The sequence below is a fragment of the Anomalospiza imberbis genome, unplaced genomic scaffold (assembly GCF_031753505.1).
Source record: "Anomalospiza imberbis isolate Cuckoo-Finch-1a 21T00152 unplaced genomic scaffold, ASM3175350v1 scaffold_948, whole genome shotgun sequence".
In the NCBI taxonomy this organism is placed as follows: Eukaryota; Metazoa; Chordata; class Aves; order Passeriformes; family Viduidae; genus Anomalospiza; species Anomalospiza imberbis.
Genome location: NW_027100569.1, coordinates 14,582 through 28,146, shown reverse-complemented (window position 1 = coordinate 28,146; position 13,565 = coordinate 14,582). Strand labels below are relative to the sequence as shown.

General features: G+C 55.5%; 1 protein-coding gene across 1 annotated transcript; it reads left to right on the top strand.

Moving 5' to 3' along the window:
* The first annotated feature begins 337 nt into the window (after positions 1–337).
* Positions 338–9,164, top strand: DSN1 (DSN1 component of MIS12 kinetochore complex). Its single transcript, XM_068179430.1, has 11 exons — positions 338–566; positions 649–694; positions 1,238–1,486; positions 3,074–3,147; positions 3,629–3,701; positions 4,066–4,153; positions 5,970–6,029; positions 7,442–7,513; positions 8,555–8,693; positions 8,846–8,933; positions 9,035–9,164. Exons 1-11 carry the CDS (start codon positions 405–407, stop codon positions 9,124–9,126), a joined length of 1,143 nt encoding a protein of 380 aa, XP_068035531.1. The 5' UTR covers positions 338–404; the 3' UTR covers positions 9,127–9,164.
* Positions 9,165–13,565: the final 4,401 nt, after the last annotated feature.

The following is a 13,565-nucleotide window of genomic DNA, read 5'->3' as shown; positions in this document are numbered from 1 at the left end:
AGAGCAGGAAAAGGGCGGGAAGATCGTGAGGGGTCGGGAAAAGAGTGGGAAGATCGTGAGGGGTGGGAAAATGGCAGGAAAAGGGCGGGAAGATCGTGAGGGGAGGGAAAAGAGCGGGAAGATCGTGAGGGGTGGAAGAAGAGAACGACGTGAAGAGCGGGGAGATTGTGAGGGGCAGGGAAAGGGCGGGAAGATCGTGAGGGGCAGGTACAGGATAAGAGTTGAGACAGGGTGGGAGCGGCGCGAGGAGCGCGAAAGGCGGGAAGAGCGTGAGGGGTGGAAGAAGAGAAGGACGGGAAGAGCGGGAGGATCGTGAGGGGCAGGAGAAAGCGGGAGGGGCGGGAAGGGTGGAGCGGGCTCCGCGCCCGCTGTGAGGGCAGGCACCTCCCCGCGCCCGCGCCGTGATGGCGGCGAAGCCGGAGCGGACTCCGCGCATGCGCCCGGCGCTGAGGGCGAGCGAGCGGCGGGAAACCGCCATGGAGAAGACAGCGGCGGGACCCGGCGGCTCCCCCGGCCCGGCCGCTGCCCCGTCCCCGCGGGGCTCGGCCGGGCAACAGGAGGGTGAGGTGAGCGCCGCAAGGGCCCGGCTCGGCCGCGGGAGCCGCAGGGGAGCCGCGGTTCCCGGCGGGTAACGGTTTTTCCCCTCAGCGATGCCCCGGCGGAGCCAGCCCTGAGAGCGGAGGAACGGCGCCAGGTAAGGGCAGGGAAGGAAATCGCAGCTCTCGGTGGAGGGAGGAGCTGGCTCGGGGGATCCGGCTGCTCTCGGTGGAGGGAGGAGCTGGCTCGGGGGATTTGGCTGCTCTCGGTGGAGGGAGGAGCTGGCTCGGGGGATTTGGCTGCTCTCGGTGGAGGGAGGAGCTGGCTCGGGGGATTTGGCTGCTCTCGGTGGAGGGAGGAGCTGGCTCGGGGGATCTGGCTGCTCTCGGTGGAGGGACGAGCTGGCTCGGGGGATTTGGCTGCTCTCGGTGGAGGGACGAGCTGGTTTGGAGGATTTGGGGCTCGGGAGGTGGCGATCCCCCCTCAGGTCCCGTCAGCGCCGCTTCCCCCTCAGCGCTCCTGTTCCTCCCGCTTAAAAACAAAACCATGAAAGCCACGTCCGGCGCTCTGAAATCCTTGATAAAACCATTTCCTCTCATCAAACCGAGAAATCCCGAGCGGGCAGCGCAGCATCGCCGAGTCTTTTTTTTTTTTTTTTACCCTTCTAATGCGCCGATTTCGCCTCTTCTCCTCCCCTCAGAGCCGGACTCGGCAGCGAAGGCAGCGGCCGCTGAGGCGCCTTCGAAGCCCCCCAGGCCAAAGGGAACCCCGAGCTCGTCCAGCAGGAAGAGAAGAGCCCCGGGCAGCCCCAGGATTCGGCGGAATTCCTTCCGTCTGTCGCCGATTGTCGCCACCTCTCAGGGCAAGCGCCGCTCCTGGCGCCGCTCCAGCCTCAAGGGGCGGCGCTCCCGCCGCAAATCGCTGCCCCCGGTCCACGAGGAGGTCACCGGTTCGTGCTGCGGGGCTTCATTAGCGCTTAATTGGGGTGGGTTTAATTAAAATCCCTCTTGGGAGTGGGCACGGCGGTGGAGGGGAATTGGAGGTGCTGCGCTGAGCCTTCTGCCAGTCAGGGTTTTGCAGGTTCTGCCTTTTATTCCCCCCCCCCCTCACTTTTGGCCCTCGATTTCTCCAGTTTTTCTCCTAAAATGTGATTTTTCCCCTTTCCTTAACCATTTCCCCCCTAAATGGGATTTTTTCTTTTCCCACTTTTCCCCCCAAATGTGATTCTTTTCCTCTTTTTTCCCCCTTAAATGGGATTTTTTCTTTTCCCACTTTTCCCCCCAAATGGGATTTTTCCTCTTTCTTTTCCCACTTTTCCCCCCAAATGTGATTCTTTTCCTCTTTTTTCCCCCTTAAATGGGATTTTTTCTTTTCCCATTTTCCCCCCAAATGGGATTTTTCCTTTCTTTTCCCACTTTTCCCCCAAATGTGATTCTTTTCCTCTTTTTCTTCCCATTTTCCCCCTAAATGGGATTTTTCCTCTTTCTTTTCCCACTTTTCCCCCCAAATGTGATTCTTTTCCTCTTTTTTTTTTTCTGACTTCCCCCTTAAATAGGATTTTTTCTTTTCCCAATTTTCCCCCCAAATGGGATTTCTCCTTTCTTTTCCCACTTTTCCCCCCAAATGTGATTCTTTTCCTCTTTTTCTTCCCATTTCCCCCCTAAATGGGATTTTTCCTCTTTCTTTTCCCCAAATGTGATTCTTTTCCTCTTTTTTTTCCCATTTTCCCCCTAAATGGGATTTTTCCTCTTTCTTTTCCCACTTTTCCCCCAAAAGTGATTCTTTTCCTCTTTTTTTTCCCTGACTTTCCCCTTAAATGGGATTTTTTTCTTTTTCCAATTTTCCCCCTAAATGGGATTTTTCCTTTCTTTTCCCACTTTTCCCCCAAATGTGATTCTTTTCCTCTTTTTTCCCCCTTAAATGGGATTTTTTCTTTTCCCATTTCCCCCCTAAATGGGGTTTTTCCTCTTTCTTTTCCCACTTTTCCCCCCAAATGTGATTCTTTTCCTCTTATTTTTTCCTAACTTCCCCCTTAAATGGGATTTTTTATTTTCCCACTTTTCCCCCCAAATGTGATTCTTTTCCTCTTTTTTTCCCCTGACTTCCCCCTTAAATGGGATTTTTTATTTTCCCCCTAAATGGGATTTTTCCTTTTTCCTACTTTCCCCATTCTCGATCCTTAACCCCTCTCTTTTCCCTATTTCCCCCTTTTTTCATCCTTTCAATGTGACTTTGCCTCTTCCTTTTTCCCATTTTTCTCCTTAAATGTGACTTTTCCTTTTTCTTCTTTCCATTTTTTCCCCCTCTTGATCCCTAAATGTGACTTTTCCTTTCCATTTTTCCCAATTTTCCCCTTAAATTCGATTTTTCCTCTTCCTTTTCCCTGTTTTCCTCCTTCAGTTTGATTTTTCCTCCTTTTTTTTCCGGCTTTTCCCACACCCTGCCCTGCCCCAGCTGCTTTTGGAGGAATTTTGGCCCAAAATTCCAGCTGATTTTTTTGGGAATTTCAGCATTTTTAACCCTTTTTTCCCCCCAGGGTTGAGCCAATCCATCAGCTTGGAGCTTCCTGAAGTCCAGCGTCTCTCCCTCCTCCTCCTCTCCAGCTTCCAGGTAAATTCACCCAAAATCCTGGAATTTGCCCAAAATCCTGGGAATTTTTTGGTTCTTCCAGGGCTTCAGCAGCTCCTGAAAATCCTAAAATTACCCAAATTCTTGGCATTCACCCAAAATCCTGGAATTTACCAAAATTCTGGAATTTTTTGGGGGGCTTCCAGGGATGGAGCAGCTCCTGAGAATCAGAAAATTCACAAAAATCATGGAATTACCTCAAAAAACTTGGAATTTACCCAAATCCTGGGATTTTGGGATACTTCTAGGGCTGGAGCAATCCTGAAAATGTTAAAATTCTCCAAAATCCTGGAATTTTATTTCCAAAAAATTCCTTGGAATCCTTTCCCTGACTCCTCAAACACAAAAAAACTCCGAATTTTGGCTCCAAATCTTTGTTTTAACCCCCAGAAAATCGGGATAAAAGCTGATTTTTCCCATTTTTTGTCGGATTTTTCCCATTTTTGTCCCTTTTTTCCCTCAGTTTTCTGCCCGGAAGTTACAGCAGGTCCTGGAGGAATCCGAAGGATTCGACCCCGAGGCTTTCGCTGCCAAAGGTTGGGACTGGGGCCTCCAAAATTCCCAAAATTTGGGGTTTTTCCCCGCAAAACCCCAAATTTCCAGCTCTGCAAATTGGTGGAGACCTCAGAAATTTGAGAATTCGGGGGGAAAAGCAGCAGAATTAATTAAGAATTAATTGATAATTAATTTTGGGGGTGGGGAAGGGAGGGTTAAAAAGGGTCCTGAGGGATTCCTGGGTCTTCCTGATTCCTCCGAAATCCAGGAATTTGGGTAAAAACAATCAGGAAAACAGCCATAAATCCCTAAACCCCACCAAAAAAAAATCAACAATTAATTAATAATTAGTAAGGAATTAATTCTGGAGTAGTTTCTAATCCCTTTTCTCCCTTTTTTCCCCAGTCCAGAGGGGCTCGGAGGAATTCCAGAGGCTCCTCCAGAGGCTGCTCCAGGATGGGACCCTCGGGAATTGCCTGGAGCCGACCCCGGGGTGAAAATTCGGGGCAAAATCCCCAAAAATTGGGAATTTCCAGCCTTGGGAGGGGGAAAATCCATGGAAATCCCCCCAAAAAATGGGAACTTCCAGCCTGGGAGGGGAAAAATTGATGGAAATCCCCCCCAAAAAATGGGAATTTCCAGCCTGGGAGGGGAAAATCCATGGAAATCCCCCCAAAAAATGGGAATTTCCAGCCTGGGAGGGGAAAATCCATGGAAATCCCCCCCAAAAATGGGAATTTCCAGCCTGGGAGGGGAAAATCCATGGAAATCCCCCCAAAAAATGGGAATTTCCAGCCTGGGAGGGGAAAAATTGATGGAAATGCCCCCAAAAAATGGGAATTTCCAGCCTGGGAGGGGAAAATCCATGGAAATCCCCCCAAAAAATGGGAATTTCCAGCCTGGGAGGGGAAAAATTGATGGAAATCCCCCCAAAAAATGGGAATTTCCAGCTTGGGAGGGGGAAAAATTGATGGAAATCCCCCCAAAAAATGGGAATTTCCAGCCTGGGAGGGGAAAATCCATGGAAATCCCCCCAAAAAATGGGAATTTCCAGCCTGGGAGGGGAAAATCCATGGAAATCCCCCCAAAAAATGGGATTTTCCAGCCTGGGAGGGGAAAATCCATGGAAATCCCCCCAAAAAAGGGGAATTTCCAGCCTGGGAGGGGAAAAATTGATGGAAATCCCCCCAAAAAATGGGAATTTCCAGCCTGGGAGGGGAAAATCCATGGAAATCCCCCCCCAAAAAGTTGGATTTGGGGTAATTTTGGGCTTTTCCAACCTCGAAAATTCTGGGATTTTGGGGCAACTTTGGGATTTTAAAGGCTTGAAAGGGCCCAGAAATTCCAGGATTTTGGGTGAATTCCAGGATTTTTGGGTAAATTCCCAGGATTTTGTGGCAGATTTCAACATTTTCAGGAGCTGCTTCATCTCTGGAAATCCCAAAAGTCCCAGAATTTTCCCCAAAATGGGGCTGATTCTGAGGCGATCCGAGAGCATTTCCCATGGAATTTTTGGGAATTTTCTCTGGATTTGCCTGGAAATTTGGGGATTTTTTGGGGAATTTTCACTGGGTTTGCCTGGAAATTTGGGATTTTTAGGAATTTTCTCTGGATTTTCCCAGAAATTTGGGATTTTTGGGAATTTTCTCTGGATTTTCCCAGAAATTTGGGATTTTTGGGAATTTTCACTGGATTTGCCTGGAAATTTTGGAATTTTTTGGGGAATTTTCACTGGGTTTGCCCGGGAATTTGGGAATTTTCACTGGGTTTGCCTGGGAATTTTGGGGAGGATTTTCTCTGGATTTGCCCGGAAATTTGGGATTTTTGGGAATTTTCACTGGATTTGCCGGGAATTTTGGGGAGGATTTTCTCTGGATTTGCCCAGAAATTTGGGATTTTGGGGAATTTTCACTGGATTTGCCCAGGGATTTTGGGGAGGATTTTCTCTGGATTTGCCTGGAAATTTGGGATTTTGGGGAGGATTTTCTCTGGATTTGCCTGGAAATTTGGGATTTTGGGGAGGATTTTCTCTGGATTTGCCTGGAAATTTTGGAATATTTTGGGGAATTTTCACTGGGTTTGCCTGGAAATTTGGGGATTTTTTGGGAATTTTCACTGGGTTTGCCCAGAAATTTGGGAATTTTCACTGGGTTTGCCTGGGAATTTTGGGGAGGATTTTCTCTGGATTTGCCTGGAAATTTGGGATTTTGGGGAGGATTTTCTCTGGATTTGCCTGGAAATTTGGGATTTTGGGGAGGATTTTCTCTGGATTTGCCCAGAAATTTGGGATTTCGGGTCCTTTCCCGCAGGGATTCCCTGGATCCAGCCCTGGTGGGATCCGTGGCTCAGGTGAAGCAGCTCATGGCCAGGTGGGGACACCTGGGGACACCTGAGACACACCTGGGGGGAGCGGGGACACAGCTGAGGACACCTGGGGAGGGAGGGACACGCCTGGGGACACCTGCACAAACCTTGGGGACATCTGGGACACACCTGGAATGAACCTGGGAACACCTGTCACACCTGTCCCACCTGTGCTCACCTGTCCTTGTCTCACCTGTCCTTGTCTCACCTGTCCTCACCTGTCCTCGTCTCACCTGTCCTTGTCTCACCTGTCCTCACCTGTCCTCACCTGTCCCCCCGTCCTCGTCTCACCTGTCCTCACCTGTCCCTGTCCTCACCTGTCCCTGTCCTCACCTGTCCCTCACCTGTCCCTCACCTGTCCTCACCTGTCCTTGTCTCACCTGTCCTCACCTGTCCCTCACCTGTCCTCACCTGTCCTTTTCCTCACCTGTCCTCACCTGTCCTTCACCTGTCCTCCCGTCCTTGTCTCACCTGTCCCTCACCTGTCCCTGTCCTCACCTGTCTTCACCTGTCCTTGTCTCACCTGTCCTCACCTGTCCTCACCTGTCCCCACCTGTCCTTAACTGTCTCACCTGTCCCTCACCTGTCTATGTCTCACCTGTCCCACTTGTCCCTCACCTGTCCCTGTCTCACCTGTCCCTGTCTCACCTGTCCCTTCCTGTCCCCTCCTGTCCTCACCTGTCCCTGTCCTCACCTGTCCCTGTCCTCACCTGTCCTTGTCTCACCTGTCCCTCACCTGTCCTCACCTGTCCTTGTCTCACCTGTCCTCACCTGTCCCACCTGTCCCTCACCTGTCCTCACCTGTCCCTCACCTGTCCCTGTCCTCACCTGTCCTCACCTGTCCCTGTCTCACCTGTCCTCACCTGTCCCTTGTCTCACCTGTCCTTGTCCTCACGTGTCCCCCTGTCCCTCACCTGTCCTCACCTGTCCTCACCTGTCCCTGTCTCACCTGTCCTTGTCCCACCTGTCCTTGTCCTCACCTGTCCTCACCTGTCCTTGTCCTCACCTGTCCTCACCTGTCCTCACCTGTCCTCACCTGTCCTCACCTGTCCCTCACCTGTCCCTCACCTGTCCTCACCTGTCCCTCACCTGTCCCTCACCTGTCCCTGTCCTCACCTGTCCTCACCTGTCCCTGTCCTCACCTGTCCCTGTCTCACCTGTCCCCTCCTGTCCTCACCTGTCCTCACCTGTCCCTCACCTGTCCTCACCTGTCCTTGTCTCACCTGTCCCCTCCTGTCCCTCACCTGTCCTCACCTGTCCATGTCCCACCTGTCCCTCACCTATCCCTCACCTGTCCCTCACCTGTCCTCACCTGTCCCTCACCTGTCCCTGTCCTCACCTGTCCCCTCCTGTCCCCTCCTGTCCTCACCTGTCCCCTCCTGTCCCCTCCTGTCCTCACCTGTCCCTTTCCCCTCAGCCTCTCCGGGGAGCTCCAGGCCTGGGATCGGCTCCTGCAGCAGCACCTGGAGCACTCCCAGGAGGCCTCCAGGTGACAGCTCCCCGCTTTCACCCCCAAAATCCCCCAATTTAACCCAAAATCCCCCAATTTATCCCAAAAAAAACCCCAATTTATCCCCAAACCCCCCACTGTTATCCCAAAATCCCCCACTGTTATCCCAAAATCCCCCAATTTATCCCAAAATCCCCCAATTTATCCCCAAATCCCCCATTTTATCCCAAAAACCCCCAATTTATCCCCAAAACTCCCCCAATTTATCCCAAAATCCCCCTATTTATCCCAAAATCCCCCTATTTATCCCAAAAACCCCCAATTTATCCCCAAAACTCCCCCTGTTATCCCCAAATCCCCCAATTTATCCCAAAATCCCCCAATTTATCCCAAAATTCCCACATTTACCTGAAAATCTCCACATTTATCCCAAAATCCCCACAGTTATCCCAAATTCCCCACTTTTATCCCTAAAATCTCCCCTTTGATCCCTAAAATTCCCACTTTTTTCCCCCCAAATTCCCATTTTTCCCCCCTCCACCCCAAAATTCCCACATTTATCGTCAAAATTCCCAAATTTCCCCCCAAAATTCCCATTTTCCCCCCTCCAACCCCAAATTTCCCTTTTTTTTCCCCCTCCAACCCCAAAATTCCCAAATTTTCCCCCCCAAAATTCCCATTTTCCCCCCCTCCAACCCCAAAATCCCCACATTTCTCATCAAAATTCCCAAATTTACCCCAAAATTCCCAAATTTACCCCCAAAATCCCCACATTTACCCCCAAAATTCCCACATTTACCCCCCAAATTCCCAAATTTCCCCCCAAAATTCCCATTTTCCCCCCTCCAACCCCAAAATCCTTAAATTTACCCCCAAAATTCCCACATTTTCCCCCAAAATTCCCACATTTACCCCCAAAATCCCCACATTTACCCCCAAAATCCCCAAATTTACCCCCAAAACCCCCAAATTTCCCCCCAAAATTCCCATTTTTTCCCCCCTCCAACCCCAAAACCCCCAAATTTACCCCCCAAATTCCCATTTTCCCCCCTCCACCCCAAAATTCCCGTTTTTCCCCAGGCATTTGGAGCAGCTCCGAGCCGGGACCCCTCCCTGGGCCCCTCCCCCGCTTCCCCGATCCCCAATTTTGGCCTCCAGACCCGACTACGGAGCAATGCTGGCCCAGCAGGGCCCGGCCCTGCAATCCCTGCGCCTCCTGGTGAGCATTTTCGGGCTGAAAAACCCCGGCGTTGCCAATCCCGTGGAATTTCGAGGAGTTCTCGCCGACTTTTTTCTTTTTTATTATTTTTTGGGGGTTTTGCCGGAATATTTTTTCTTTTTTTTTTCTCTTTTTTTGGGTTGGATTTTCAGGTGGACGAGGCCCAGCAGGCCGGGAGAACGGTGCTGGAATTCCACGAGGAGAGCAGGAGCTTCCTGCGGGGCCTCTCGGAGCAGCTGGGTGAGCAGAACGCCCCAAAACGCCCCAAAATTGCCCAAAATGCTGGGAATTTTGGCGGGAAAATGAGGGATTTTTGGGGTTTTTTTTTTCCCCCTCTCCAGCTTCCAGAGCGTTCCGGAGGCTGCAGGGATCCCCCGCGCGGAAGCTGCTGCAGGGGAGGCTCCGGAAGGTTCTGCCCGAGGAGGGCGAATGAGAATAAAAAACAGGAGAATCCCAAAATCCCCGGGTTTTCCCTCCAAATATTCCCGGGGGGGGGGGGAGGGCGGTGGTGATTGGTTGGTGCAGGTGTCAATCAGAGAGATCAGCCAATCACGGGGCGGAGGGGGCTGGGAGGGGACCCCCAACATCTGGAACGGGGGAGCCAGAGGCGGAGGCGTCAACATCTGGATGGGGACGGGGAAAGCTGGGAGGAGGCCCCAACATCTGGATGGGGACCCCAACGTCTGGATGAGGGCAACCCAACATCTGGATGGGGACCTTGGAATCTGGGAGGAGACCCCAACATCTGGATGGGGACGGTGAAAGCTGGGAGGAGGCCCCAACATCTGGATGAGGGTCCCAACATCTGGATGGGGACCCTGAAATCTGGATAAGGGGACACCAACATCTGGATGGGGACCTTGGAGTCTGGGAGGAGACCCCAACATCTGGATGGGGACTCCAGTGTCTGGGTGAGGGGACCACAACATCTGGATGAGGGGACCCCCCCCCAAAGTCAGGGTTGTCGGCCCCAGCATCTGGATGGGGACCTCCAACATCTGGATGGGGGCCTTGAAATCTGGGTGAGGGCAACCCAACGTCTGGATGAGGGGACACCAACATCTGGGTGAGGGGACCCCAACATCTTGATGAGGGGACCCCCCCCAAAGTCAGGGTTGGTGGCCCCAACATCTGGATGGGGACCTTGAAATCTGGGAGGAGACCCCAACATCTGGATGGGGATCCAACATCTGGATGGGGACGGTGAAAGCTGGGAGGAGACCCCAACATCTGGATGAGGGGACACCAACATCTGGATGAGGGGACACCAACATCTGGATGGGTACCTTGGAATCTGGGAGGAGAACCCAACATCTGGATGGGGACCTCAACATCTGGATGAGGGGACCCCTCCCCCCCCCCCCCCCCCAAGTCAGGGTTGGCGGCTCCAACATCTGGAATGGGGACACCAAGGTCAAGGTGGGCACCCCAACATCTGGAACGGGGAGCCAGGGGCTGAGTTGGGAACATCAACATCTGGATGGGGAGGGTGAAAGCTGGGAGGAGACCCCAACATCTGGGTGAGGGGACCCCAAGCTCAGGGTTGGCGGCCCCAACATCTGGATGGGGACACCCAAGGCCAGGGTGGGGACCCCCAACATCTGGATGGGGACCGTGGAATCCGGGAGGAGAACCCAACGTCTGGATGAGGGGACACCAAACATCTGGATGAGGGGACACCAAACATCTGGATGAGGGGACCTTGAAATCTGGGCGGGGACCCCAACATCTGGATGTGGACCCCAAGGTCAAGGTGGGCACCCCAACATCTGGAACGGGGACTTTGCGATCCGGGTGAGGAGCCCAACATCTGGATGAGGAACCCAGCATTCTGCAATGGGGGCCTTGAAATCTGGGCGGGGACCCCAACATCTGGATGAGGGGACCACCCCCAACCCCCCCCCCCCAAGTCAGGGTTGGCGGCCCCAACATCTGGACTGGGGACGTTGCCATTTGGGGGAGGACCTCAACATCTGGATGGGGGATCCCCGATATTGGAGGGTCCCGGTTGGGACCCCAACATCTGGAATGGGGACCCTGGTGGGTAATGGGGACCCCCCCCCCCCAACATCTGGACGGGGGCACCAAGGTCAAGGCGGGCACCCCAACATCTGGGTGGGGAGCTTGAGATCCGGCTGAGGACCCCCAACATCTGGACGAGGACCGCCATGGTCAGGGTGGGGCCCCCAACATCTGGAGGAGGACCTCAACATCTGGATGAGGGCACCCCAACATCTGGCCGAGGACCCCTCCAAGGTCGGGCCTGGCGCCCCCAACATCTGGATGAGGGCCTTGCTCAGTGGGGGGGGGGACCCCCCAAAACATCTGGATTGTGACAGGACCCACCCCTCCCCCCCCCCCCCCAAAAAAAAATCCCCAAACTGGGGTGACGCCAAAAAAGGGGGGGAGGGGCTTTGGGGGGGGAGGATGGGTGGGAATTTGGGGTGCAGGGTGGGGGATGGGCAGGAATTTGGGGGGCTGGGTGCGAATTTGGGGTGCAGGGTGGGGGATGGGCAAGAAATTGGGGTGCAGGGTGGGGGATGGGCAGGGGGTTCGGGGTGCAGGGAGGGGGATGGGCAGGAAATTGGGGTGCAGGGTGGGGGATGGGCGGGAATTTGGGGGTGCAGGGTGGGGGATGGGCGGGAATTTGGGGGGCTGGGTGAGAATTTGGGGTGCAGGGTGGGGGATGGGCAAGAAATTGGGGTGCAGGGTGGGGGATGGGCGGGGATTCGGGGTGCAGGGTGGGGGATGGGCGGGGTGAGAATTGGGGTGGGGGGAGGGGCGCGGGGAATTTGGGTGCCTCCCCTCCCCCCCGGGCCCGGTTTAAGCCTCTTAAGGGGCCCCGGCGGCCGTGGATTAACGGGGGGGGGGAGGGGAGGGGGGGACCCCGCGCTGCCCCTCCCCCACCCCTCCCCCACCCCTCCCCAGCTGTGCCCGGCCCGCCCCTCCCCCACTCCCAGTTGAACCAGTCGGACCGGCCGGGCTGGGGCTGGGGGAGGGGCAGGGCCACGCCCCGCGCGGGGGTGGCACCTGCGGCTGTCCCCAAACCCCTGCGGTGCCACCCTGGGGGTCCCCAAACCCCTGCGGTGCCACCCTGGGGGTCCCCAAACCCCTGCGGTGCCACCCTGGGGACCCCAAACCCCTGCGGTGCCACCCTGGGGGTCCCCAACCCCTGCGGTGCCACCCTGGGGGTCCCCAAACCCCTGCGGTGCCACCCTGGGGACCCCAAACCCCTGCGGTGCCACCCTGGGGGTCCCCAAGTCCTTGCGGTGCCACCCTGGGGGTCCCCAACCCCTGCGGTGCCACCCTGGGGGTCCCCAAACCCCTGCGGTGCCACCCTGGGGACCCCAAACCCCTGCGATGCCACCCTGGGGGTCCCCAACCCCTGCGGTGCCACCCTGGGGGTCCCCAAACCCCTGCGGTGCCACCCTGGGGGTCCCCAAGTCCCCTCCGTGTCCCCTCCGTGTCCCCATTGTGTCTCCAGGTCCCTTCCCGTGTCCCCTCCCTGTCCCTCTTGTGTCCCCAAGTCCCCCCGGTGTCCCCAAGTCCCCCTGGTGTCCCCTCCGTGTCCCTCTCGTGTCCCCAGGTCCCCTCCATGTCCCCCTCTTGTCCCCAAGTCCCCTCCATGTGTCACTCCCATGTCCCCAGGTCCCCTCCATGTCCCCTTTGTGTCCCCTCCGTGTCCCCTTCGTGTCCCCAAGCCCCCTCCATGTGTCACTCCCATGTCCCCAAATCCCCTTTGTGTCCCCTTTGTGTCCCCAGGTCCCCTCCAGGTCCCTTCCTGTGTCCCCCTCGTGTCCCCAAGCCCCCTCCAAGTGTCACTCCCATGTCCCCAGGTCCCCTCCGTGTCCCCCCGGTGTCCCCTCCGTGTCCCCATCGTGTCTCCAGGTCCCTTCCTGTGTCCCCTCCATGTCCCCAAATCCCCTCTGTGTCCCCTTCGTGTCCTCAAGTCCCCTCCATGTCCCTTCCAGTGGCCCCTCTCGTGTCCCTCTCGTGTCCCCAAGTCCCCTCCATGTCCCCTCCGTGTCCCTTTTGTGTCCCCAGGTCCCCTCCAGGTCCCTTCCTGTGTCCCTCTCATGTCCCCAGGTCTCTTTCTGTGTCCCCTCTGTGTCCCCAAGACCCCTCCGTGTCCCCTTGGTGTCCCCTCTGTGTCCCCATCGTGTCCCCAGGTCATTTCCTGTGTCCCCTCCATGTCCCCAAATCCCCTTCGTGTCCCCTTTGTGTCCCCAGGTCCCCTCCAGGTCCCTTCCTGTGTCCCCAAGTCCCCTCCATGTGTCACTCCCATGTCCCCAGGTCCCCTCCATGTCCCCTCCAGGTCCCCAAGCCCCCTCCATGTGTCACTCCCATGTCCCCAAGACCCCTCCGTGTCCCCTCCGTGTCCCCTTCGTGTCCCCTCCGTGTCCCCATCGTGTCCCCAGGTCATTTCCTGTGTCCCCTCCATGTCCCCAAATCCCCTCTGTGTCCCCTTTGTGTCCCCTTTGTGTCCCCAGGTCTCCTCCAGGTCCCTTCCCGTGTCCCCCTCGTGTCCCCAAGCCCCCTCCATGTGTCACTCCCATGTCCCCAGGTCCCCTCCATGTCCCCTTCATGTCCCCTCCGTGTCCCCCTCGTGTCCCCAAGCCCCCTTCGTGTCCCCTTCGTGTCCCCTCCGTGTCCCCATCGTGTCTCCAGGTCTCTTCCTGTGTCCCCTCCATGTCCCCAAATTCCCTTCGTGTCCCCCTCCATGTCCCTTTAGTGTCCCCCCGGTGTCCCCTCTGTGTCCTTCTCTTGTCCCCAGGTCCCCTCTGTGTCCCTTTTATGTCCCCAAGTCCTCTCCAGGTCCCTTCTTGTGTCCCCTCTGTGTCCCCAAGTCCCCTTCCTGTGTCCCCTTCGTGT

Excerpts from the sequence above, each read along its gene's own strand:
- DSN1 (XM_068179430.1), top strand. The coding sequence starts at position 405 with ATGGCGGCGAAGCCGGAGCGGACTCCGCGCATGCGCCCGGCGCTGAGG. Across the intron at positions 8,694-8,845 it reads TGCAATCCCTGCGCCTCCTG|GTGGACGAGGCCCAGCAGGC; the intron begins GTGAGCATTTTC and ends TTGGATTTTCAG. Across the intron at positions 8,934-9,034 it reads GGGCCTCTCGGAGCAGCTGG|CTTCCAGAGCGTTCCGGAGG; the intron begins GTGAGCAGAACG and ends CCCCCTCTCCAG.